This window comes from Poecilia latipinna, unplaced genomic scaffold (genome assembly GCF_001443285.1).
Source record: "Poecilia latipinna isolate Pla-1442-1.1 unplaced genomic scaffold, P_latipinna-1.0 Scaffold1474, whole genome shotgun sequence".
Taxonomy (NCBI): Eukaryota; Metazoa; Chordata; class Actinopteri; order Cyprinodontiformes; family Poeciliidae; genus Poecilia; species Poecilia latipinna.
This window is the reverse complement of record NW_015114090.1, coordinates 97,826-124,755: the sequence shown is the minus strand read 5'-3', so window position 1 is coordinate 124,755 and position 26,930 is coordinate 97,826. Positions and strand designations below refer to the sequence as shown.

Genomic DNA, 26,930 nt, shown 5'->3' with positions numbered 1-26,930 from the left:
AAAAAAAACCTAAAAATTTAGCATGGTGTGAGTGAAAAAATTTTTTTAAAAAAAAAAAAAAAAAAAAAAAAAAAAAAATCAAACCATCAAATTAATAAATAGTCTGTAATTAAAATACATCAAGCTTCTAGAGATGACAAAAATAAATAAATTAACACTGAGCATCCTTTGAATTTCAGCTAATGTAACACTGAAGTTGTATGCTTTTATTAAATATATAACAGAGTGCTTATGTAGGACTCCTTTTCTGGCAAAGGCCCGCAGAACAGGTGGACCGACCGGGTGTTGCTAGGATACGGACACAGACTTAAGTGTGTTTGTTTCAAACTGACCCCCATCCAACCTGGATGAACATTTATTTCTGCTCACACATAAACACAGACGACCACGTCGCACACCTGAACAGCACCCCATGTCGCCCCATTACTTCTGCCATCTACACTGAAGTGATTGGCCAGTTTTTGATTTTTTTCTGTTTTGTTTGTTTTTTTTTTGTTTTTTTTTTTTTCATTTTCCAACCATCTTCGTATCTGTAACCTCCTTATTCTTCAGGGGGAAGGAAGAGGGTGCAGACGTGGGGAGACAGCAAAGATGGAGCACCCACAGGAATGAGAATGGGTTGGAAGATGAATGAGGCCGAGTGAAAGAGATGGAAAGAATGCATGGCAGGAGAGGAAGAGGACTATCCTTCAACAAGGTTGGGGTAAAAATATCCGCAGAGTTATTTCTTGCACCTTCCTTCCCATTTTGGCGTATAAGTGATTGTAAAAAAGTGAAGTGGAAGACGAGCGGGTGGGGGCAATAGTAGCAGAGTAAGCTTAGCATGAGATAGTAGACAGAAGAAGGCCAAAAAAACAATTCTGAATTTGTGCTTTTCCCCCCATCAGTGATAATTTCTGCACATGTTTTCTTCTTGTAAAAACGCCACATGTGACAGACAATAATAACTTTACTAGGTGGACATGTTTTTTTCAGATTTAAACATTTAATTAATTAGCAACACTTTTTTCTACATTTCAGTGAATTTCACCCCAGCACCACATTGCTGAAGCAGAACAAGTCTGAACTGATTTTCAAATGAGCTCAAACTAAACTGACTCCCTTTGCACTGTGCTTACTTACATTGAGTTGCATCCCGTAAAAGTGCCTTGATATTATTTTCACGATGTCAGTTTATGAATTGAGCTGACAATAGAAAACCCATTTCAAGTTGTGGTTTACATTACGATAAGAGCTTCGCATTTCATTTGAGGGAGCGCTCCCGAAGCGCGGGGTTCTCTCTACAAGGATGATAAGATGATCTGCGCAAGGCAGCGTGCGTCAGCGATGGAGACATTTATCCTTGTTAAGACAAGGGGTAGTCAGAGCAATGATGTATACTGTCAGAGCACTTGAGATCTATGAAGCCCACGAATGCACGCGCTACGCCTGTGCGAGAGAAACAAAAGAGAATCTATTCAAACGCAAGACAATCCAAAAGCTTTTATCCGTGTTTACAACGCCAATTGGCTGTGCGATCATATAATGGTGACTATTCGAAAATGTATTAAAATCATGTGTTTAAAGAGGAGTTTAATGACATATCCAGCTCACAAGATAAAAAAAAAACAAAAAAAAAAACAAAAAACACAATTTTGGTTCAATTAAACTGCTTTTGAGAAACCTTATGTTTCCGTTTGCAAAATCACAGAGAAGGGATTCACAAAACCGCATTAGCGGTTACAATTAGTATCACTTTCATGCTGTTCTTTACAAATTCTATTGATTTCCCACAGAAAGAGGCAGAGATACTAAAGTTTTTTTTTTTATTTTTTATTTCTGTCTTTTTCTAGTCTGAGCAATACACAGTTGTGTCTTTGCCACATCTGTTTCTGTGCACTGCTGATCAGATGGCTGATCACACTCGTCCCTTCCTTAACAAGAAGGACAAACTTTGTCTGGAAAAATTCTGGATGCCAAAAAATCTTCAGTCGTGACGAATGGAGTCCCATACATCTCTCCTATTACTGTAACTAACGCCGTCTTAAACATGAGCTTTCGAGCCGCGTATTTCTCCCTGATGACGAATCAAGCTAATTGCAGCTGTTTACAAATCTGCTGTTTCTCTATGAACAGCTGAAAGGCAAACATGTGCGATATTGTGCGCAATTTATAAAAGTGCTACGAAAAGCGGCACGCAATATGCTTCATTCGTTAGAATTCTTTGAGCTAAATTTATTGTATTTTACTGTTGCAGTGGGAATTGCAGTATGCTGGTTTGTTTTGTTTGTTCTTACTTTCTCCTGCCAGCTACAGCGTACGGTTTCACGAGGGACTGCCGGGAGACAACAAGCCCAGTTTTCGAGGTGAGGAAGTGCAAAAAATAAACAGTGGTGTCAGAGCAGGGAGATATTATCTTACTTCTGACAAAGGTTAGCAGAGTCACCACCGTGGAGGTTTCTGTACCTGCTGTGTGTGTTATAAGAATTCAACATAGGCGCCTTTATTACATTGAATAAAATCAGCAGGTGTTGTTCTGTGTTTCCCCTGTGAGCCTGCTCAGCAGAAAATTTGGCATAAAAAGTAAACACCCCCTCTTTTGAAATGCTGTTTTTTTTAAGATGAAACATTCAGTTCATTTTATTTGCGTTTATTATCCTCAATCACATTTACATATGAAAGTTTTTTTTTTTTTAATTTGCCAACATAACAATATAAAACCACATCTGTCTCAAATTAGCTATTGTTTTCATTTTTATAAAAGTATCACAAATACATAGTACGACTACAAATAGATCCTGTTTACAAAAACTGATTGTTTCATTTCATTATTTTTTTTTTTTAACTTTAGGTCCATCTCATGTGACAGCGGCAGCTTCTGCGTGGAGTGTGTGCGCGTGGGTGTTTGTGCTCGCTCACTTCTAACCATCATACATCACAGCGAGAGACTGAAATTACCTGTCAGAACAAAGTACTGCCACCACACCTTTTCCACGCACACACTCACACACACTGGTAAATAAGTGCTAAAGCCTTTTAAGGCACACTGTTCAAAACGGCAAGGTGAACAGAACACTGTAAATCTGCCACGAACGAACACTCTCTTAACAGGGGATATTTCTCTTGTTTCCAAAAATGCACACACACACACACACACACACACACACCTAGGGAGACTCACATACGCATTTTATCTAGAGCACAAGCTGTCACTTGTTGTGATTGGGTCACTGGCCGGCTCTCTTAGTTGGTCATTTGTCATTTGTCTCATATTTCTTTTCTTAATTTTAGTTTTTTTTTTTTTTTATTACTCTGCAAAGCATATTCATCTCAGCTGTCATAGTGCAAGGAGAGTGAGGAAAAACTTGACTAAAAGCACAGGATGCTGAGGGCCTAACAAGTCAATGAGACAACTAATTTCTCTCTCATTTCAAATCCATATTCCCAACCAAAATGAGTTCCCATCAGTTGTTTTGTAGTCATTTAAAGCAGCAGGGAGTCTGCAGTCTTGGCACACAAGCGCATTAATTGCATGGTAAGGACTACATCACCTTGGAAACGCCTTCAATATGTACATTTTGATATCTTACAACCAGAAACATCAATGGCATTTATTATAGTTCCATGTGATAACATCACAGAGAAACATCATTTTGATGAGAAAGGAAAGTTATTATTATTATTATTATTATTATTATTATTATTATTATTATTATTATTATTTACAAAGAAAAATATAAAAAGTGTGGAACATATTTATATTCACTCTCATTCCACACAGCATTATGCATGTAGACATAAAACTGTAACATTGATCACGTCTGACACTGACCTCTGGATGACTTTTGGTAAACTGCAATGTCACAAAAGGTTAAAAGGTTTAAGGTTTGCTTTGCATACTTTTGCAAAGCAAAAAAAAATAGTTAAGGCTAATGTCATTGTTACATTTTTCATTGAAACAGATTTAAAATCCAAAATACCGTACATGCAGACTTAAAGATACAGGCCATCTGCCTACCTTTCTTTGTGTGTAAGAGCGTGTGGTTAACTACGTCTCCCTAATTCCCCTGACAGAAACTGACGTCTAACAGCCCACACCGGCCCATTGCCTCGACCTAGCATTGACCAATCATGTTTCTCATGTCCTGCCCCCAAAGCCCTATTGGCTGAACCCTCTCACTCACAACGTAACCATCTGTAGGAACTCATCACCTGGCTAACAACCTAAGGCAGCAGAGAATGTGGAACACAGAGTCAGCTGGCTCTGAATATTTGGCATTTCCCCATCAGTGTGTGTGGGTTTCCTGAGAAAACCACTGATCTGTTAGCTTGGGACTGATGATTATGGACCTACTGGAGTATCCATTATTAAACTGTCTTTCACTTCAAACATATTCTTTGTAATCTATGTTTATCATTAGCTCTATGCAATAATTTAGCATGAGATGTAGGATGATTATCTACATATTTAAATATGAGATTTATCACCAGTAAAAGATTCAATTATGAAGACAATGACAAGTCTCCCTCTGAATGACTCCAAACTATGAGTCTGTCTGATTAGCCTAGTCAAAGTCAGGACTTAAATCCAGATGAGACGATGTGACGTAACAGACCTCCAATGTGGCAGAATAGGATTTCTTCAAAAAAGCGTGGGCAAAAGTATATTGACAATGACGTAAAAGGCTGACTGACTGTTACTGCAAGTTCCAGACAGAACTTATTAAATTTGGGAGACTTTTTGACGCAATTAATCTATTGGTTTTCCTTAATGAATTGATGATAATTTTCACACTTCTTTCGCATTAACTTGAATAATTGATGTCTAAAATATAAATCTGTTTTGAAACCTGTAACATTTAAGCATGAATAAAACAGGAATAAATAAATGTGTAAGTAGGTTAGTAATTTTTTTGCATATGTGCAACAGAAACGTAACGGAAAGGCATTTCTCACTAAAGTAGTGTCTAAAATAGATGCTAGAAAAACTTTCACTTTAACAGGATTGGAAGCGCAGATGACTGGCCTTGCTTGGTAAAAGGATCAACTTTTCCCCTGGTTTCAAATGTAAGATCCATTCCAGTGTAGAAAGAGAACCTTTTTGTTTTTTTTTTTTTTGAAAAAAAAAAAAAAAAAAAACCCACTCAAGCTTGATTATTTATATGCATTAGTATTCATTTTTCACACATGACTGGGATGTAAACACAGGTTGTGTTTCTTCCCCCGCTGCCAGATGGAAAACCAGACAGAGCTGGCAAAACCTGCAGCATCTCCCACTGGCTGTTGGGGGTTTGAGCGCAAGGAGCGGGAAGTACAGACGAGGAAATGAGATATGCAGGAATTAATGAGAAGAAGAGCAGAAGGACTCATCAAGGAGCTCTTCAGACTGAGAGCACACTCATTTGTAGTGGCTTCCCACTGTTATCCCATCTCAGTTGCTCCTCTGCCTCACTCTTCACCAGCTAAATCACAAGCTACCCCTTCGTACTCCATCCACGTCTTTTTTTATAATTCTCTCCTAAAGTTAGACCCATCGATCATATCCCCAACAGTGATTGCCTATTTTCAGAAATGGCTCATTTATGTAAGACTGACAAACTGACACACTTTAAGAAAAAAACAGACAATAGAGCACGTCAAACATTAAGGCTATATTCACTGTGATCTCTCTTATGTTAACTTAACAAGGAATTTTTCACTGGAGCATTTTGCATTAAGCAGCTCGGTTTGTTTTCTCCTAACAGGGAAATCATTGGCATTTTATTGGCAGCAGCTCTGGGATCATTTGCGATTTTCAGTTCCCATCTCTCTGAATCCGACTTCCATTTCATATCCATCAGCATATACTGCATACAGATATGCATAACCACTGCACATAGAGCAATATTTCTTGTAGTTAACTATTTTACTGAAAGTTGTACATAAATAAACATGAAATGCTCACATCTCATGCACTGACCATTCATTATTTTCTACATCAGTTACATTAATTGCAGTTCTGATGACGTGGGTAGTTCTTATTCATCTTATTTACATAAGATAACTGCACAGATTTACGACTGTTTTACACCTGAGAATAAATTATTGAAGTGAATATATGTATATAAAGGAAAAGTAGTACACATTAATATGAGAAGAAGCCCATAGCCGTCATATACAAATTTAGAATAAATAGTAAATCAACAATCTGCTTTCTTTAGACAAACCTTGTGAATTCTACAATATTTCACACTGTTTAAGAAATTTGATTTGGGTTGTCTAATTCAGTGATTATTGTCTGTGCTTTTCCAGACATATTTGAAAAAAAAAAAACTTATGGATTTTTCAGGACAATTTAATAAAGACCAGCAAAATTTATAGTGAGAAATAAATAGGATAACCTCTCTTTTGTCCCTACTTAATGTGGCTAAAATTACACATATGCTTTGAAAATGAGTGGCCCAAGAAATATGGATTTTTCCTATAATTGGTGGTTCGCTGGTTCAGCAAACCATCTATCTGTCTCAGTCACAATGCCATGGTGTCACTGGGCAAGACACTGCTGGTGGAGGTCAGAGGTCAGAGGGCTTGTGGCACCAAATGAATGGCAGTCTGCCCCAGGGCATCTGTGGCCACAACGTACCTTATTACCATCAGTGTGTGAATGTGTCAATAAATGGGTGAATGACTGAAGGAGTGGCTAAGCGCTGTGGAGTCCTCTGACTTTACAAAGCATTACATAAGTGGAGGCCATTTACCTTTTACCAATGTCACGTTTGAAGAGACTAAAGCAGCAAAAGAAGGAAACGGAACTGCCAAGATCTACTATGATCAATCCACAGTCTCATGTTTCAGATATCTTTCGTTGTTGCTGCACATAAACTAAATTAAATTGAGTCTACGCAATATTGTGAATGCCAAGGAAGAGCCATTAAAAATACTTACTTGTGTAGTGCGCTGGGCGGGAGCTTTGATGTCTTTTCCATCGGGCCGTAACAGGATGTCTTGGCCTCTGGGATGTCACCGTACTCCACCAGCATGGCTGCCGCGGCAGACGTTATGATCCCCAGTCCGTCGCGAACGCGCGCCTCCAACGGGTAGTCCCAGTCGTCGTACGACACTGAAATCATCCCCGACGGAAACGCTTCCGGCATTATCTCGGGGTTCCCCGTCGTGAGCGACGGCACGATCCAGATGTAACCGAATCCAGTCAGGCCCAGAGAGCGAGCCTCCTCCAAGATGTACACCGCTTCATCTTTGGAGCAGTAAAGCAGGACCACCGGAGACTGGACCTTCTTGAGCATGATCTGAGAGCGGCTGTCTTCCTCCACGGCATCCAGAGTGATGATATTCTGCAGGTCCCAGCCCACAAAACTAAGGCGATAAAGGGGACAAGAGCAAAATGTTAATATTTAACTAATAGATGATTAACTGTGCTCAAGTGTTGGCTGTGGCAGCCATAATTACCCATTATAGTTGATATCGCTGGTCATTGTGGCAAGACTCTTAAGAGGTGCAAGGTGCTTATTGTCAGGGGAAATATATTAAGGCTAAATGGAATGTCAATATTAAAGTCTCTCCTTTAAAATGATTCTGAGGAAGTTTTATCCCATAGAGTAAAAGCAGCAGCTGAACAAAGTTGTTACGCAACTCTGAAAGGTTTGAAATAGTTTTCACTGTGTCAATTACAGACCAGTGGCCTGCTGATTAAACCCAACATTAAAAACCAATTATTGGCAACAACTTAGACATAATTTCTCTCAGTTGTTTGTTTAAAAGACGAGGAGTCACCAATATTTAAAAAAATGTTTTCACAGCATTGAAGCAAAAAAATAAATAAATAAATAAAAATAGTATGCTATAAATGTTTTCATTTAAATGAGACAATAAATAATTGTTCCAACTGCTAAAAATGTGCTAGATATATTTATAATGATGTCACCTTTCGCATCTTTTTATTGTAATTTGGATGTGCGTAGGAATAAGTAGATGGTTAACAGTTTGCTGTTCTACTCTGTACAACATTGGTTTTTTTTACTCACTTATTAGAGAGTCTAGTATTCTCTAATAAGTATTATGATTTATGCGAAAGGTTTCTAAACAGGCCAATTTGTTTTTGCTCTTTTCTTTTTTGCATCGGATTGGAGTGGTGGTCCTCTTTCAGCCAGCTAATGGGCAGTGTGCAGAAACAGATGGGCAAATGAGGTAGCTCTAAACTGTGGACGTCACTCTAGAATCTCATTAAAAGTACTTTGAGCTGAAGAAAAATGCAACAAATTATTTCAGTGGGCTTGCAAACATTGCTTCTGAAAACTCTAGTCAGTACATCTGACTAGAGTTTAGCCAAACCACTTAATTTTGTCACTGGAATTTTCACAAAATACATTCCCATTTTATGATTGTCTAATATCATGCAGCCCTACAAATGACCAGAAACAGTTAAAGTCCCCCAAATTATTATTTTTAATCTGATTTGATTCCAATACAATATATATATATATATATATATATATATATATATATATATATATATTTATTTTTTTTTTTTTTTATTTTATTTTTTTTTTAAAGAGGAAGCACCAAGCAGTTGCATTTGCTGCCAGGTTAGAAAATTATGACATCAAATATCCCAGCACTCAATTATTCCCAAAATGTTGCACATATTGATCGTGTTGGAACGGTTTAGATATGTTTAAAAAAAGTTTAGCATTTTGGTGAACAAGTAAATATAAAGTTAATGAGCTTACCTGTTGTCCACTGTAGTTTTTAGGATGTTGATGAACTCCTGGTATCCAGGAAACTTTGACGTGACAATTGAGAACACATGCCAGTCATACTCTTCCATGATGTTCAGCATCAACAGAGCCTCCTGCTGGATGGAAGCACCAAACTGGAAAAATGTCGACTTCACATCCTGTCAGTATGAGGGATGGTGAGGAAGAGAAAGGTGGGACAAAGGAGAGGGGCGGGGGTGGTTGATTAGTTTGAGTAATCAGTTGTATTTTGGTTTCATCTCCCAAATTAATCCACAAGGTTCATACTGCATCACAGAAACATCAATCAAACACAGAGCATTTAAAAGTTGGCACAAAGTGGGTACACACACTCCCCAGCTCCCACAGCCATACACATAAAAAAACACAAGCAGAGATTGAAAGTAATAAGCTTCCTGTGAAGGAAATATATGGACGAGGGGCTCCGAACAATTCAATTAAGACAAAATTGGATTGGTGCGGTACAGACGGGCTGCAGAACTCCAGGCCTTGTTCTAGGGAATGAGAGTTGTACTCACTAATATCCACTCCATTAAATCTGACTGAGAATCATTTCCCACTTAATTCAGCCAAACTCAGACATGAACGTGGACAGTGCAGAGAAGCACCATTACATGTGGGCAAATCGTCTCCGTTCATTCATGTAGCATTTAAAATTGTGTCGTTACAATGTAAACGTAATTAAATTGAGTGGAATTATGCAAAACATGCTAAGGAGGAAAGAAGGACTGACATCAGGACAAACAGACGTGTCAGTTTAATGAACGTTTTCCACTTTGATACTTTTACCACAACTAAGGCCATATGTGCAACTATAGCATAGCTCACAACATGGTTTTAGACTAACTCTTATATACTGCTGTTCAAACCGTAATACAGTTGAGTTGTGTGTTGAAATGCCAAGTCCTTAATGGTGCAAAAGTAAAGTCTGATCAGTCATGAGGTGTCCTTCGAGCAAACGCAACACAAACTGTGCTATGAACAGGTGAAATACTGCTGTAATTGTGCTTGTTTGTGAATGATGTTTTGTAATTACACGCCTTTATTAGCTCGACGTGTGTGAATTATGGCGATTTGCATATTTAAAATCACAGCAAGTTCAAATATCCCACTGTTTACAAAAAGAAAAAAACATACTCCACAGTTCATGTTTTAAATATGTTCACAACAATTTTTGACTTATTTCTGTCAACTGTATTATCCACAAATATTTGTTCAAGTAACTCAAACACATTAATAGAAGTTTGCAAAACTCCTATTAATATATATTTTTTAATCATCCATGCAGTGAAATGAAAGGATTTGTAGCAGCATTGATATGTTTGCCTTGCACGTGAAACTCTCCAGCGTGTTTATGGGAATATTCCTCAATTCTTCCAGATCAGACACTGATTTCAGATGGAATTCCCTTTCTCACAGAAATGCATTTTATGACTCAAGTGTGCGACTTGGGCTCTGAAGAAGCGTCTACACACACAAAGGTTCTTAATCCTTCCTGACTTTGCTTGGTGTAAAGGTGTGGAGTCAGGCTGGAACTGGAAGGGGCCATCTCCAACGTTCCCATATTTGCCAGCAGCTTGATATTGTCTATAGTTTGAAATGTTAAAAATCTGTTTGTATGACGGAGCTTTAAAAGCTCATTTTACTGAGCTCTAAGCGGCCTAGTCGAACCGTTCAAACACAACATAATTCTACACATGGCTCATTTTACACTTGACTCAGCACAGTCGGGAAAGCGCTGTTCTGTTGGCAACCAAAATTAGTCCGTCAGACTGACAGAAGTAGAAGCGTTTAATGCTCTAAATTCCAGTAGCATCATACCTTACTGCATTCGGTGATGCAAGGCGTTCTGTAGGGTTTGGATGAGGCTGCTATGTCATGGAAGCTCATTCGAAAAAGCAGCGTATGTGCTGATCTTGAGATAATCTGAAGACCACACAGCAACTGAAGGTGCTGATGCCAGGGTTGCAGCTCCTCCTACTGGTGGCTTTTGGCCATAGCAATTTCACTCAGCATTAACTTAATTTTATTTATTTATTTATTTATTTATTTATTTATTTATTTATTTATTTATTTCAAACATAATAAATGCTAAAAACAAAAAATAAGTAAAAAATAAATAAATAAAGTGGGAGTGTTTTAAAAATGTCCTCTTGACTACATACAAGCTATCCTGAATTAGCCCACTTCAGCAAGTTGCCACAGGAAGTTACTTAATATAGAATCTCTAACCTTCGGCGTTGTTGATGACTTTGTTAAAATTGCATATTAGTGGCTTTCAGGGCTCTGTGATGGAGGAGGGACCTGTCTGGGGTTTACCCAGCATTTTACTCATTGATTGTTGGAGACAGAACCCAGATTATTAAAATGATAAATGGTCTTTACTTATACAGCGCTTTATCAAATCCAGAGCAGTAAGCAAGGTGGGTGAAGTGTCTTGCCCAATAGGACACAACAACTACAGGGCAAACAAGAGGATGAGCATGACCGCCGCCCCATCTGGGAAAAATGTTTTCAAATGGGTGTGTTGAACTACCTTGACAACACAAGTAGTAATCCATCCTACTCTTGAAAGTTGACAATAAAACTTTACTAGGTTCTCCAAGTTTCAGCAGTAAGACTTTTGCACTGCTTATGCTAAACATCTGCAGGATTTAAAGCATTTTCAATAATGCACATACATTTTTACAAGTTTAAGACTTGGAAACACAACGGAAACCAGACAATTACTGCGCATCAATGTGTTGTAAGGTTCACTTTATCAAAACCAAATGCTTAACCGCTACTTTCAGTAGAAAGTCATTCATTTTCGAAGTAGTCTTGGAAAATAATATCATTAAAAAAAAGAAGAAAATGTATGTCTCAGCTGGTTCATATGACAGCAACACTTAAGAGATAGTATATGTATTTTACAGCAGCATTAATTCACATTAATTTCATACATGTGACATCTGGAAGGAGGATTTGCTGAATGGTTATCCAAGTATCTAATTCCTACTGATATTTTGAAACAGAATATGCATGTGTGTACAAGAGGTGAAGTATATTCTTCTAAATGTGCACGTCTTTGTTTGCTACATTGCTGCATTTAATCATTCTTTGCTACATTTATGAGCTAGCATTTCCCCTCCCGTCTTGATAGCTTCTCTGTGAGATGTGATTCCATCGTTGCCTGCATTTGTCACCGGGAGAAAATAAGCAAAACAGATTCCCGTTTCATTCCCGCTACTGTAGATAAAGATCTGTGAGTGTTCTTTAATGATATTATATCTGTATGTGAGATTTCCTCAGTCTCCGCTCAGGCTCACTCAAACGCTCTTTGGAGAATTTGTCTGTCTGTCGCTTTTGCGCATTTGTTTGTTTGCGTGTGTGTGGTGGAAGCTGAAAGAAGCGATGGCTGAGCACGGTGGGAAAGGAGGGAGGTCATGGTGTAAGACTTGTCAGTCCCTGTGTTCGTCATTGCGGCAGAAGAAACTCCCACACCGAGCTGCAATGTACAGAGAGCTGTCCACATGGCCGGTCACGGAATATACAGAAGGAGGTCAAAGTTTTCTGCCTTACTATCTACTGGAGACAATCAGGAGACAATCAGACGATTGTCTGCTTATACTTTATGCTTTTTTGACATACATAGAACAGTTTGATTCTACTGTTTATGCAGTGTTGATTTAATCATTTTCCCAGTAAAGATTGTGAATAAAAAGAAGATTTTTAAAGCACACACATATATACAGCATAAAAAGGTGACACAGAGGTACACTGTAATGCGTGGGCAGTGTAAACACTCCCATATACTATAATGGGTGCGTAATTACTGCAGTAATTGGCAGAGCGGAGACGCGAGCAATGTCAATTGGAGGTTAGAAATCTATATGTGGTAAGAATGACTTCCTGAAGTTAAAACAGAAGAGAAAGGTGTGAATGTGTTGTGGTTGGTCTAAGTGTTTTAGAAGCTGCTGATTTGCTGAAATTGTTTTGTGCACAGCCGTCTTTCAGGTTTGCAAAGTACGGTACGGGACTAAAAGGCAAAACACCCAGTCAGAGGCAGTTGCGTGGATGAAAAGATCTAATTTATGTCAAGGGTCAGAAAATAATGAGCAGACGAGTTCAAGATAATGGAAGGGAACAGTCGATGAAACACACGCAGAATAATTTCTCTAAAAGCTCAACGTATCAAAAGGTTGTAGGCTGCTGGCTACAGCAGCAGACGAAAACACGTGGGACCACTCCAGTCGACTAAGTCAAGGAAATTAAAAGTACAGTTCACCATGGCTTACCAAAATTGGACAATAATGGCCTGGAAAAAAAAAAAACATTGCCTGGTCCCATGTGTCTCAATTTTAATTGCAACATTTAAACGGTAGGCATGGATCAATACTTCACACTGGTGGTGGCGGTGGTGCCATCGTGCGGCGGATATTTCCGCAGCCCATTTAGCCCCAGTTAGTATCACTTGAGCATACTTTCCAACAAAATAATCCACCATGCAACAATGCATACATTATGTCAAACTGATTTAATTTAAGCACTGAAGCATTTGATCAAATGGTGTCCGACAGGATGCGGACTCTAGCTGGAGATTTGGTGATCAGGAGATTTGCTTCACGGACGTGCAGGTGCAAAATCTTCAACAACTGCATGATGCTATCACCTATATATACACTAAAGTCTTTGAGAAATGCTTGCAGTTGCATATGTTACAAAAAAAAAAAAATACTTCTGAAGGATAAATAGACAGGGGAATGAAATCTGTTAATAGCCAGGTGCGCTTAGAGTGTCAGGTGTGTTTAAAATAAAGAGAAACGATTAAGGAGAACATGCACTTGCAAGTGAAATATTCACAGACATGCAAACATGGCACACAGGCAGAAGATAGTGCAGCAAAGGAAGTGGGGAAAAAAAGTACCGAAGGAGCGAGCGGAGCGTTTTATTGTTCCTAATTGGGATAGCTCACAATCCGTGACATCGGAAAACAGTCAATCATTGCCTCTCATTTTACCCTTGTCAAGTGTGACATGTCTGCTTTCCCCTCACACTTTTAGCAACCGGGATTCACACACAAAAACCACAAACTCACACACAGATATCCTGTCACTTACGCCCCGTCTAACACATTCCCCATTCTGTTTTCCCACTTTTAAACTTCACACACTGTTGCAGAATATCAGGCATACCCAAAGCGACTCTCGTACAAACACACACCTACCCCACGAGGCAGGACACGGAGTCTACACCGAGATGGAGACGAGTTAAAAATAGCAGTCCTCATATCCTCTGCTGCCGATAGCATCATGCACTGTCTGGTCTGTTCACACGCACATACACTCAAAACACACACCCGGTCTAATCACAGAAGCAAACACACAGATGAGGCTGTGAAGAATTGAGCATTGAGTTTGGGTGGGGGGTGGGAATAAAGCTAATATGACGAACATCTAAATATTTCTTCCATCAATATCCTTCTATCGCTTCTACATGCCGCAGATACTCTTTCATTTGCTGGCTTTAGCAGCTCTGTTGTGGTAAAAGAAGGAGAAAGTGGGTAGGAGGGGGAGGAAGAAATAAAGAAAACATAAAAATCTTCTGTGGCCAATTGCTAAATATAAACAGACAGGCCTAAAAATAGCCAGAGCAAAACAAAAGAGGAGGACATATCTGTGGAAACCAACTGAAATGCCAAGTCAACAGCAATCCTTCTTCAACCCATGGAAGCTACAGCCAACGTAATGTTACGTAATGTTGGAATCACAATTCACATTTCAAATATTGTTTGGATTTAAAGCAGGTTGTTTCTTTGTTTTGATAGACATATAAAAAAAAAAATAATATATCACAGCACAACATAGCGAGGTGCGCTTAGAGTGTTTGCTGTTTATGCAAACATGTTGCATTTAAAAAAAAAAACAAAAATAAAAAAAAACCTGAAGATTGTGTTGCCGTATGTAATTATTTACTTACATAGAACACATTATGCATGTTAACACAGCTTCTCACGAGACATCATACATTAGCAATTACATTGTCGCTCCAGCTAAATCATTTCATGCTTTTTGTGTGTACTTGATAAGGGAATTAAACAGATACTCAGATATATCAGGTTGACATCATCAAAATATCATCTGCTTTCCAACATCAGCTACGGCCACATGAGGTGGCCTTATCTGTTCTATTAAATGCAGCTTATACACCCCTAATGCACAATCGATGCCATCTTAAGGCCCTTTACATAACAAGTACATCCAAGTTACTTACAAAAATACAACTGAATTTAATCCAAGCATTTTTGGAAAGAGATCCAAAGTCAATTTTACATAGTCCAAGTTATATGGCAATGGAGTCAAGTTTAGCTGATTGAAAGTTTTCCCACATAGTTGTTTTACGCCAAAGCCGACTGAAAAGCTGAGGTTTACTCTGACAGGAGCAAATGGTTCAAGTTAAAATAACACGAGAGTTTGCAAACTTCACATAATACTCATGATGGCATTTTTCTTACATGCCTTACAGATTACCGCCAGATGGTTGTTATAGAGACTTGGTGAAAGGTTGCCCCCCCCCCCCCAGTTTGCAGTTTTTAAGCAGTGAATTTTACTTTTGTTTGAACTTCCCACACCCTCCTCCTCACTCCGTGTGGTGGCAATATAAATACGGATTCCCGTCCAGTCTAGTAGCAAAGACAATGTGATGTCATCATGGTACCCAAAGAAAATAGAGTCACACATTGCTATTTTTGTAGATCTTACAATCACTGCTTTTCGCTGCTTTCTAAATAAAATAAAAATTGCATAAATATTCACCCCCTTCAAGTCAGCGTTTAGGAGATCCTAAGCTTTTTCTTTCTAGATTTACCTGGATGCTTCAGGTAATTGCCTTGCTGGAAAATACATTTTCTGTAAAGGTGTGTATGGAAACCCTTGAGGCACACTCAGTCCACTCACTGTGAGACTGCTAGCACCACTTGGCTTGACCTCCGTTCAGTTAGGTCAGTCACTTTAAAGGGGGTGATTATTTATTCAATCACTTATTTTATGTTACGTGCTTTTTTTTTCTTTTATTTACTATTATTTCATAGGAATCTGTTTTCATTTTGACATTAAATGGTTTTGTGGTATTTTCTAAATGAAAATTAACATTTTGTTAATGATTATTTACAGCAGCGATCAAAAGGATAAAACACCCGAAGGGGTGAATGCTTTTTATAGGCACTGAATGTTGATAACGTGTGTTTTTTGAACTGGAAAGCCATTGCCGTAAAATTAAACTATGCTGATAGTATTGTGACAACCATAAGACCAGAGCAGTTTTATTAAAAGGGCTGGATAAACCAGCACAAAAATGAAGCATATCGGTATTTTTTTTTGTGGTGGAAAATGAAAAAAATAAATAAAAAAAAACAGAAAAAAAAAAAACATTACACTAACCTCACTGGCGAAATCACGTCTTTCATTTACTCTGAATTTCTTCAGCGAACGCCTTATGAGCCTTCTAAATCGTACTTAACTTTTTTTTTTCTCTAAATTACAGAGTATGAGAGCAATAAGCAGATCTCACAACTTCACTGTGATAAAGAATAAGCACTTTAAAAGCGTGTTTTCATGTAAAGCACAGCATATATCCTTTGTTTGTGTTGGATAATAATTACAGAGAGCAAAAGCCCTGAGCTACAGAGAGGCAAACAGACACACAGTGACACTCAAAGAGATAATTAAGCGAGGCTCTATTTGACGTCACAGATGGAATATGTTTGGCGTAGAAGCAGTCCATTATAGCAGATAACAGACATGGGGAGAGGAAGAGACTTATTCAAAGTTTATCATGCCGGGACAACGAATGGGTGCATGTGTATAGAGTGTCTGTTTGTTATTGCTGTCGTTTCATTGTCAGGACTTTTTAACAAGCAGTCAAGTCCCCATGGGAAACGCTGACAACAACAAAAAAAGTCATCTCTCGCTCTTTCTCTTCTTTTTTCTGTCTTTGTCTCTCTGCACTTGCCTTCTTTTCTCAGTTACACGATTCTCAAATAAGTCCAATGGTTTACACTCTGCATGTACCTGTAGTTTGACTGACTCCCTTTCCAGGGTCTATTTCTTCCTAACTTGCCTCAACCAACCCACTGCCTATATTTCTAAGAGGATGGGATCAGTTGAACCCCACAAGTTTTTTTACTAGTCCACCAGGATCACACAACTACTACATTTTTTTTTTTTTTTTGCATGTGTATGTGGTTTCTCCCCCAGATTCTCCGCTGTCCGACCGTGATATTTGCCACGCTCCTCCTGAGCGTCGAGCTAAGAACACAGGAGCGCTCTTGCAATTTGTTTGCAAGATAAAAACAAACTGACTCTCTTGTCTCTGTTATGCATATTTTTTGCTTTCTGACATCCAAAGCGGGAAAACTTATGTGAATGAAGGGAGTTTTGTTGAAATTTGGTCATGTGGATTAGCATTTTATCCCATAAAAAAAAGAGGAAGAGAGCTGGATCCATTATGAATAATACATGTGACACATGTAAAATGTTAAAATGCTTTCCTTTCCTGAGGGATATAAATAAATGTCATGTCTTAAGAATAGTTTAGGTAGTGAACTATGAACATGAGCTGAATTAAGAAACACTTTTTGTTGGGAGGAGTAGCTTGCACCATGCTGGAGTCTACCATACCATGTAGCCTGTTGCTACACCTTCTTTGACATTGCATTGTATTTTATTTCACACATTTTCTCATAAAGCTGAGAATTACACAATTTCCTCAAGAATTGTTGTGTAAGTTGCTAACATGATTAAAATTGCAGTGTACATGCAACCAAAACCGCAAACCAAATAAAACAAATGCACACAAATGACATCAAACACACCAATGCACATTTACTTAAATGTGCATTAATGTGTAAAAATTGTGGTCTCACAGCGTTGACTGTGAGCGCATCCACACAACCAGCTTCAGAGGGTAAGGGCTTACTTAAGGGAAGTTCTGTGTTTGTGTGTGAGAGTTTGAACGTATTGTGTGTGCCTGAGCCAGAGGGCTGTGGATCATGCTGAGCTCACTCCAAAGACGCAAACAACATAACGTAAACCGCAGCACAAAAAGAACCGAGGACCACTCACTAAACAGGACGCGAGAAAACAAAATGTCTTGAATCGCACACTTACATTAGCATAGGGACGTCCATTTATAGCCATGTGAGGATAAGGATGTAGATGTATAAAATTGCATTTTTAGTTATCAGTAAAATTTTATATCATTTTTGGGAAGAACTATGGATGCCTCTCCAAACTCATACCAAATACAATTAGTAATTTAGAAAGTAGCCGATGCACAATGTGGCGATTTTTAAGGCTGGGAAAAGTTTTTTAACCTCGAGAGTAAAAGTTGACATTTTCATTGCATGTCTGATTCAAAAGTGATATTACCCGTCTTCGCTTTTTTCTACAAACAGAATAAATGTTTTGGCTGTCCAATTAAGACAGGATCTAGCATCAAAGTAAGCAGTCCACGTTGACGTAGTTGTAACGTGTGTGTGTGTGTGTGTGTGTGTGTGTGTGTGTGTTTTGGGTAGGTGAGCATTTACCAAAATGTTACACTGTGTTTTAATTCATCTCTGTTCAATCTGGTTCCGGTTCCATCAGTCTCCTTGAGTTTGAGATTTTTGGCACAAACAAGATGTTGCGAATGCAATACCAACTTTGGAAATGTGACTGGCTAACGGCTAATGGTCTCCTTACATTACTGATAACTTGTTTCTTTTAAAACTAAGGTAAGCTTATTTAATACTTTTGTAGTTAAATCTTGTTAGCCAGCCAGGACTATCATTTTAAAGGGCAGCAAAAGACACACATAAAATTACTCTTGTTCTTTTAAGACCAAGCTGTTGATTGGTAGCTGAAGTTTAAATGGTTGGCAACCATGGTACAGCTGTAGAACCTGTTCTGTTCAGAAACATAAATGATCCTGACAAAACTACTACTGCAGTCTGGTACGCTGTCCTGTCTCAGGGCATCTCAGCACTCTGCATCTGATGTGGGTTAAAGGTGCCAAATGATGCTCATAAATTAAAGGCGCAATCCAGTGTTTCCTTTAAAAGTTGCCTTGGCGAGAAAAACTGTGATCTTCTTAGAGCCCTAATTTTCAGCTAAAAATACTCAGAGACCCTGTTACATTTTCGCTGGGACTACATAAAGTTTCTTATTTTGGTAAAAAAATAAAAATAAAAAAAAGACAGAGGTTTTTCTTTAATCGACTTACTCAGTCAATAATAAAAAGTTAGATGGTGAGACATAAAACAGTACCAAGGACATGTCATCCCCCGTCATAAAAAGCCGTTCTTCTGCCCTGACGCACACCAATTTGGGGGTAAATCAATGCAACATAATGTGCTGATAGTTTCCCCCTCGGAGATGAATCAGGCAGCTGTGATGGTAATCGCTAACCGTGCTGGCAATATGAGTGATTCATCACCGCTGCCACTGAGAGACACTGACACCAGGAGACCTACTTTGAAGAGGACAAAAAAGAGCTGGGAGGGCAGAAGGAATGGGTGGAATGAGTGGCAGGAAGATAAATGAGCAGAGGGCAGAGACGAGGTGAGGATAGATGAGAAAAATAGGTGACGCAGTGTGGGAAGAGATATGCTGAATATTGTGGAAATGACTATTCTTATGGGTGGAGGTTTTTTCTTTTTTTTTTTTTTCTTGGTCAGAGCAAAAAAACCTCTATCGGTTTTATAGTTTTCTTTTATTTACCCAGCAGGGGACAACTGCTGCTTAGCCTGTGAGAAAAGAAGGCAAGAAATAGCTATTACATCCAACAGTGATAATAGTTAGTAATGTTGCCACTGATGAACAAGTGGCATATCGATTTTTGTCTCTCATGCACAAAGAAATACAGTGATGGAAAAAACCAAAAACGATTCCACAATAACAATGACATCATCCTTCAGATTGCCTAAACATATATTTCGAGTATAAAGGCATGGATGAAGATCTAACTATGCTTTTTCTGTTCTGGTAATTCTATGGTGCGCACTGTAGATTTTCTACGTTATTGGGGTGCACCGACATTCTTCGTGTGAAAGGTAGAACATTTCAACAATATTGTTTTTTGTGGAAAATAAGAAACAAGAATGACGTTTCTGTTTCAAATATATTAGAATGTTTTACAAACAGTGTTTGAAAGACACAGTAATTTGATATGGGTTTGATCAGTGCCAATATTTGGGTTTTAATGCCCATCCTATTGAACTGAGTCATTTGATTCAGGTTTGTAGGAGCAGGGATGCATCTAAAAGTTGGTAACTCTCTTATTCTTTGCGAGATAGACCACAACAAGCTACCACGACATTTGGTGATGAGATTTTTCATGACTGAGTTCGGGTCCTTCATGATGGATATGAGGACTTCAATGCGCTGTCAAAAAATAAACACGAAGAACTCACCTCAAACTTTCTGTTAAAGCTCAAACTGCTCAGAAACATAATTATCCATATTAAGAAGTCATAATTAACCCAGATACACTCATCCACATTCTGGCTGACTTTATATGTTGATGACTGGTCTCCATGGTCCAGTGTGGAAAAGCTAATCATTCCCTCAAGCCATCTACTCTGACCAGTAGGGGGGGGAAATTATATTAGTTTTTTGCTTTTCTATTGTCGAAACTTGTTCATAATTTCAATTCCCTCACATCTTGTAAACACTTGAACAACAAAGATGCAGGATAGAAGAGAAAGACTGCATAGACTTCCTCTCGTCTCAATTCATTGTTTCAAGGATCCTTTCACATTCAATGAGTTGAGTTGAAGTCTGACGCCCCAAACCCTACTGTCCCCGTTCCCATTTGATTGGCTGCCAGCGGGGCCTGCAGCATAACTGGCTGGATTTCATTGGCCCAGCAGACGGCTTGGACCCCTGGGAGGAGACCATCAGATGATATCTGTTAACAACTCACACCGTTTTTTTTTTTTTCACACACACCCAAACGCGTATGCACACATCTACCCACAAAGAGCCACAGGGAAATTCCCTGATGCCTAATGTACCTATCGCTATCACAGATGGGTTGCTTTGTTTCACACAAGAGCAGTAAAGAGAGGCAAATGAATGAAAAAAAGAGGGGAGACTGGCAGCTATTGAAGAAAACTGAACCGTGAGAAAGGCATTTCACTGGAAAGACTGGGGTGAAGAAAGGAGGAGGGAAAAGGTGAGAAACGTGGTTGGGTTAAATATTTGATGAACACCAGAAGTAAACTTACATCGAGTTTGTGAGGTGTCAGAGGCACTTCAGGGGTTTTACACAGAATAGTTTTCAAACTAATCTTTTCCCACTCTCTCTGCAGATCAGCATTAAGGATGTAATGAAATGAGCATTTTGTTACATGGTTATTATGAGCAACACCATTGAAGTAAAATAACTGTAGTTTTGTTTGTATTTCAGTAGAAAAAAACATTATTTTACATACAGTGCTATGAAAAAGTTATTTTCTATATTTTGTGTGTGTTTGTCACCTTCTTATATTCAATAAATGAAATTAAGTTTACAAAAATATTCTATTTCATTAACTCATCAACTAAATGCATTTATTGGATATAACTTTAAAAATTAAAGATTAAAAAAAACAAGACAGGCAAAGTTTGTTTATGGTATCCAAATTAATAATAGTCACTTCTCTGCTCTCTGAGGGTGGAAAAGGCAACTATATTCACTAACAATGTAACAACTGTGGCGTTGGTCACATTATTATGGTGTGAAATAATCGGCAGGATTGACGAATGTCCCTCGGGGCGATGCTAACTGAGCCTTTTGTTTAACCTTTGTTTTAGGAGAGAAAAAAAACAAACAATTTCTTCATCCAATTTAAGTCATCTTAATATTAAAATCAAACGTAACATGTCTTGGCAATTCTAAGCACGTTTGTCTGAGCTGCTCCATGCCCGAGACTCATGCTGGCAATAAATAACTGCAGGAAAAAGGTTTGGATTAAACTCATACTCTGATGAAAAATTGTGTACATCATGTTAAACATATATGAATAGTCGTGTGATATATACTTTAAAATATTTATAGAGGCTTGCAGAAGAAACAACAACAACAACAACAAAAAAAAGATTTAAAAAGGTAATTAAACCATCGTTTTTGTGACGTCCAGAATGAAAGGGCAAACTATCATGTGGCGTTGTCAACAACAAGCATGATGTAAAACAAGAATGAGTCATCGCTGAAGCCGGTTAGAAAATAAACGTCTTCCAGAATCAGGGTCAGCCTCGTACAGCCTTCGCGGGGTCTCTTGCATGAGCTCCAAGGTCAGTTACACTGTCTGACTTGATTTGTGAGCAGAGAGGAGCATCTGTGGATCACTGCTCACACAAGAGAGGGGTGAAGACTTAACTAGGTCAGAAACATATTTGTACACGGAGGTCTGAGAACCACGTCAAGACGCGCTGGCGCGCCTTGTAAATCCGGTTACATGGATTTGGGAACTTTCTCCTCAGGTTTTATTCTGGAGAGTATGGCGAAGTGGCTGAAACGGCACTTTGGCCGCTGAAGATTTCCCAAACGTTACAGCTGAAAGTCAAAATTCTCTCACGGGGAATTAGGCAGGAAAGGGAAAAGAGAAGATGATAGGAAAAGAGGCAAAGTTGCTAACCCACTTTGTTGCCACCAGAGTTTCAAATCCGCTTTGAAGACCGGGGGAGTTGAGGCCGAGAGCTCGCAAACGAACAGAGACGAGCAGACGTGGCTTTGCATCTAGAGTCATTCATGATGGCCATGTCATCAGGATCCTCCCCCCAAATTCTATAAATTAATAAGTTTGGCTTTTTATTTCTCACTGCTTCAGCTTTTACCTATCTTTGCCTTTTATAAATATTCATAGTTTCACCTTTTTTTTTTTCACGCCACAACCACAAATCTGATAAAATTGAAAGAGTGAAGAGTTAAATAGTTATTTTAACAAAATTAAACTGTGGGACAATCCACGCCAGGGACAGAACATATGCTAATGTGCGATTTTTATTCCACAAGTAAAATAAAACAGTGTTGGCAGCATTATTCACCCGGATACGCTTTTCAGATTATAGATTGAAGAAAAGCCGTTCCATCAGTCAGTGGCATCCAAACATTTTACAATTTGGAACATAATTCCCTAGTTCAATTCAAACTTGAATTGTTTTCCAAGTTACAGGCCTGTTCAGACTCGCATTCGAACGTTGCAAGTCTGCAAAGTGTTGATTCAGATTTGTGGCATAACAAAATGTACAAAAGTTCAAGAGGTATATATATAAAAAATACAAAAAATAGGCTCTGCACATCAACTTATAAGGCTAGCAGTGAATTACACCAACAGACACCATTGCGCACTTCTCCCAGTGCTCGATACGGTTTGTTAGTTTTCTCATTTGACTTGGTCTATTTTAGTCCTGCAAAAAACCCTCTCTCTCATTCATCCTCTCTCTGAGCCTCCCTCCATTGTTTGTCTTTTTTTATCCTTCCTTTCTTATCATCTGTATTCTCTTTCCTTCCCCTCATACCTTTGTACGCTGCCCCGAGCATTTTATTGACGTCGGCGATAAGATCTGCGAGCGATTGGCGAGGCCAGATAAAAGACGAGAGTAGTGTCTGTCTAGGGTGCTTTTCTCCTCTCGTCGATCCCCTGCAGACTCGAGCCTTGTTAATGAACTAGAGTTCATGCACATGCAGATAAACATGCACATTTTCACCCAGAAATTTAGAGGGAAGGATAGAGTTTATGGATAATCACAGAGCAAGAGAGAGTGGAAGAAAAAGCACCAGAAAGGGAGAGAGAGAGAGAGAGTACAGTGGTGGGAAAAAAAAAACAGTTGCCCTAATTTGCAAATCATTATGAGTCACATATTTATAGCTAAATCAGCCTGAGGGGGAAATACTTCTCTCTTCATCTTTCCTTTTATCCCTTCACTTTCATTTCCCCCCCATTTCATGACTTTATCATCTCACTTGTTTGTAAAATATTCCTCTTCAAACGAGGTAAAGTTGCATCTAGCTGTGCTCTAACACCTATTAATTTCATCTTGTCCTCTGAAAACTCATTTCCTCCCCTGGAACACCTGCCTTCAAACTCGGGCAGAGTGATGAAAACATCTGATAAGAGTTAATTTAAGCTGTTTGCATCTCTACATTCTTTTATTCTTTTCACGTGAAACACTCAGCTACTACAGTCATCTGTTGCGTTCTTTCTCACACACCCAATTTTACTTTTCATGTCTCTGAAGGCATGTAATTACTAAGTCTATAGTAACCAATTCAAAGAAGAAAGTTGAACTGCATGATTCAGTAAAGTGTCTTGCAAAAATAAGCCTCTTGAATGTTTCCACATTATATTATAACAATCTTCTTTGTATTTTCTGGGATTTTCTGAGACAGAACAACACAAAATGGTGCATGCAGTGGAACCCTGCCTATTTACAGATTTTTCTGTGAAATGTAACCACAAATTACTCATAAATAATTCTTGCTAACATTTTTTTATTGTTCAGATTGAAAAAAATCAAAAGAAGATGCAGCTCAGGAAGCTCAATAATTCAACACAATGCCACTTGACATGCTTTTGGCTGGCATTTGCATAATTTTCCTTGACGTTGATTGGCAGAAATAAGGAAGAACACTGATGTTAGCTTCTGTTGTACTGCTAAGACGTTTCTTCACTGTTGTTAATAATGCATGTTAAGGTATTTTTGGGGTTTGAGTTAATAAAGTAGGGAGTTGTGAGCACTTTTAGAAGGATCTCAAGTAATCGCAGATTTAATCTACGGGTAGAAAACTGTGGCCCCTAGCCACCGTGAATACCAAAGGTCCACTGTCATTTTGAAATGGCAAAAAACCCCACAAACAAAAAAAAAAATCTCTTTTTACTAAAAATTTAAATGTGAAAAGTTTCAAATGATTGATCAAGTTTCATAAGTACACAGTTTTGCTTTGTTTTTGTTTGAACCTTCCTTACACTTTTTTTCAAATAAATGAGATGGTTAAATAATAAAAAAAATAACTACATAATCAGCAGTCTAATTAACATAAAAAAGAGCTGAACAATATGGATACAAAAATATTAATTCTAACTTTTGTTTATTTTTATCATCAGTCAGCAGTTTGACTTAACGTGTCACAATATACTTAAAAAATAAAAAAAAAATAAAAGCAGCTCTTCATGCCATAGGGAATACAGCATATGCAAACACTGAAGAGAAATATAAAAGAACTGGATCTCATCTGAATCTCTTTTACTGACTGTAAAGGGGAAGTACACTAGAAAACTTTGAACTGTGTGGCTCAATTCAGACGGGGTTTTCAGGCAGGTGATTTGTGTTCGCTGCAGGAAAACCTTGACAATAGCTATGGAAATAGTCGGGAGGTATTTTCAAAGCTAAACATAATGCAAGGCCTTTAAAAAGGGGAGATTGTCAAGGTTACAGAAAGAAAAAGGCCAAACCCATGTTACCTACGCAACAACTGACAGCCTCAGCTTGCTGAGGTGTACAGCTTCCACATGCTTCAAGGTGCACAGGGACTATATTAATAGTTAATATTGTGGATGTTGCTTCTTGAGATATTAGCTTTGAGGTGTTGTGCTCTTATGTAAACAGATAAAAGTCAAACAAAAACTTATCCAACTCCTTTAATCAGATGGGATATTTTTCTATGAATAATGGAGTCAAAATCCCATGCATGTCTGAGTATGTGCTTACATATTTGATGTGTGTACAAACCTTTTTTTTTTTTTTAAGGAATTTGGATTTTTTTTTAAAAATTGTTGATATAGAAATTTTTTTAATTAATTTGACATGATGGAAAAAATGTTCATTTGCTCATTTGCATGCAAGCACAGAAAAAAGTATGGTCAAAAGGTAAGTAGAAACAGAAACATGAATTTTTCTTAAGAGATTTGTCTTTATGTGGGCGAAGTGATGATGTGTAGGAACAAATACACATTATTCAGAAATGTGTATATTTTTGCTACTAAATATACCGCTCCTTTAGCTTGAATGGTTGAGATTAGGTAGACTGTATTTTGAATAAATTATATTTTTACTGTTTTTTTTTTGTTTTTTTTTTTGTAAAATTCTACTTTTCAGAAGAATTGAAGTATTGAAATTTATGACCTTTTGTGTCACAAGTCTATATATTTTTGATGACTTGTATTCAATAGAGATGGCGCTGTGTTTCTGGTTAACACACAGTGGATGCTAACTTGTTAATTGCATTGGGAATGACCATAACCACACCGTTTCTATTCCAGTAAGTTAGAGGGTTGTAAGAAATCACTATTTTAAAGAAAACAACAACAACAAAAAAAATACACTTTTTAAAATTATTTTCTGATATCAACAATATAAAAGATGAATTCTGCAAGCAAAGTATGTCCCAGAATGAAGTGGCTTACAACCATTTGACCTGAGCAATTTATAACCACATTCAGCACCGGCTTGTTTAATTAGTTAATGTCATGGTCTGCTGGATATTATTCGATGTCCCTCAGTTCTGCACACACACACACAGCCACACATCTTAGTGGCTAATAGGATGAAATTTTACACAGCTTTCCTGTACATTCAACTTTTCGGGGGGCGGGGGGGGGGGGGGGGGGGGGCATTGTTTAATCTTTTTTGTGGAATTGCTCAATTGTTCCTTGATATTTTCCTCCCTTTTTAATGAAGTTTTCTAATTAAAAACTAACCGTTTCTGTTATACTAGATGTTGGGCTTGTCACCGCGGGCGACATTAAGAACATAAAAAGAAGCATCACGGATATCATCCAAGCCACATTAAGATCCTAATGGCCATGAAAATGAAACCATTGATTAGGTTTATCATGGGGACGTTTATAATAATCTCCCTTACCGTTTATTTGGTTAAAGATTAAGTCAAATTGAACGTATTTAACTTCAAGTTTGAATAAGGAGGATTGATATCAAAAATAAAATATAGTTTGTCCACAATTTATGGACTATTTTTTCTATTATTATTTCTTTGTATGTGTGGACTGCTTGGACAGTTAAAGGCATCTGGTGTGTCTTTCATGTCAAAAGAAATATTTTTTTACTGAGAAAAAAAAAATGACATATTCAGTTCCTCTTTTTTTTTACCGGCAGTATGATTAAATGAGTGCACCTTAATTGTTCCTGTTTCAAGTTGTGGCTTGGAAAATGAATCTATGTGCCCTCCATGCAGCTGATG

At 38.1% G+C, this 26,930-nt stretch overlaps 1 protein-coding gene across 2 annotated transcripts in view; it reads right to left on the bottom strand.

Moving 5' to 3' along the window:
* Positions 1-26,930, bottom strand: part of grin2aa (glutamate receptor, ionotropic, N-methyl D-aspartate 2A, a) — a 163,411-nt gene that overhangs the window by 44,794 nt on the left and 91,687 nt on the right. For both annotated transcript variants that reach the window (XR_001428077.1, XM_015057598.1), the window contains exons 2-3: positions 8,706-8,872; positions 6,904-7,332 (exon numbers count right to left, since the gene is read on the bottom strand). Coding sequence is in view for 1 of the 2 variants with exons in the window: in XM_015057598.1 (XP_014913084.1) it covers positions 6,904-7,332; positions 8,706-8,872 (596 nt within the window). In the remaining variant the exon portion in view is untranslated. The remainder of the gene's footprint in view (positions 1-6,903; positions 7,333-8,705; positions 8,873-26,930) is intronic.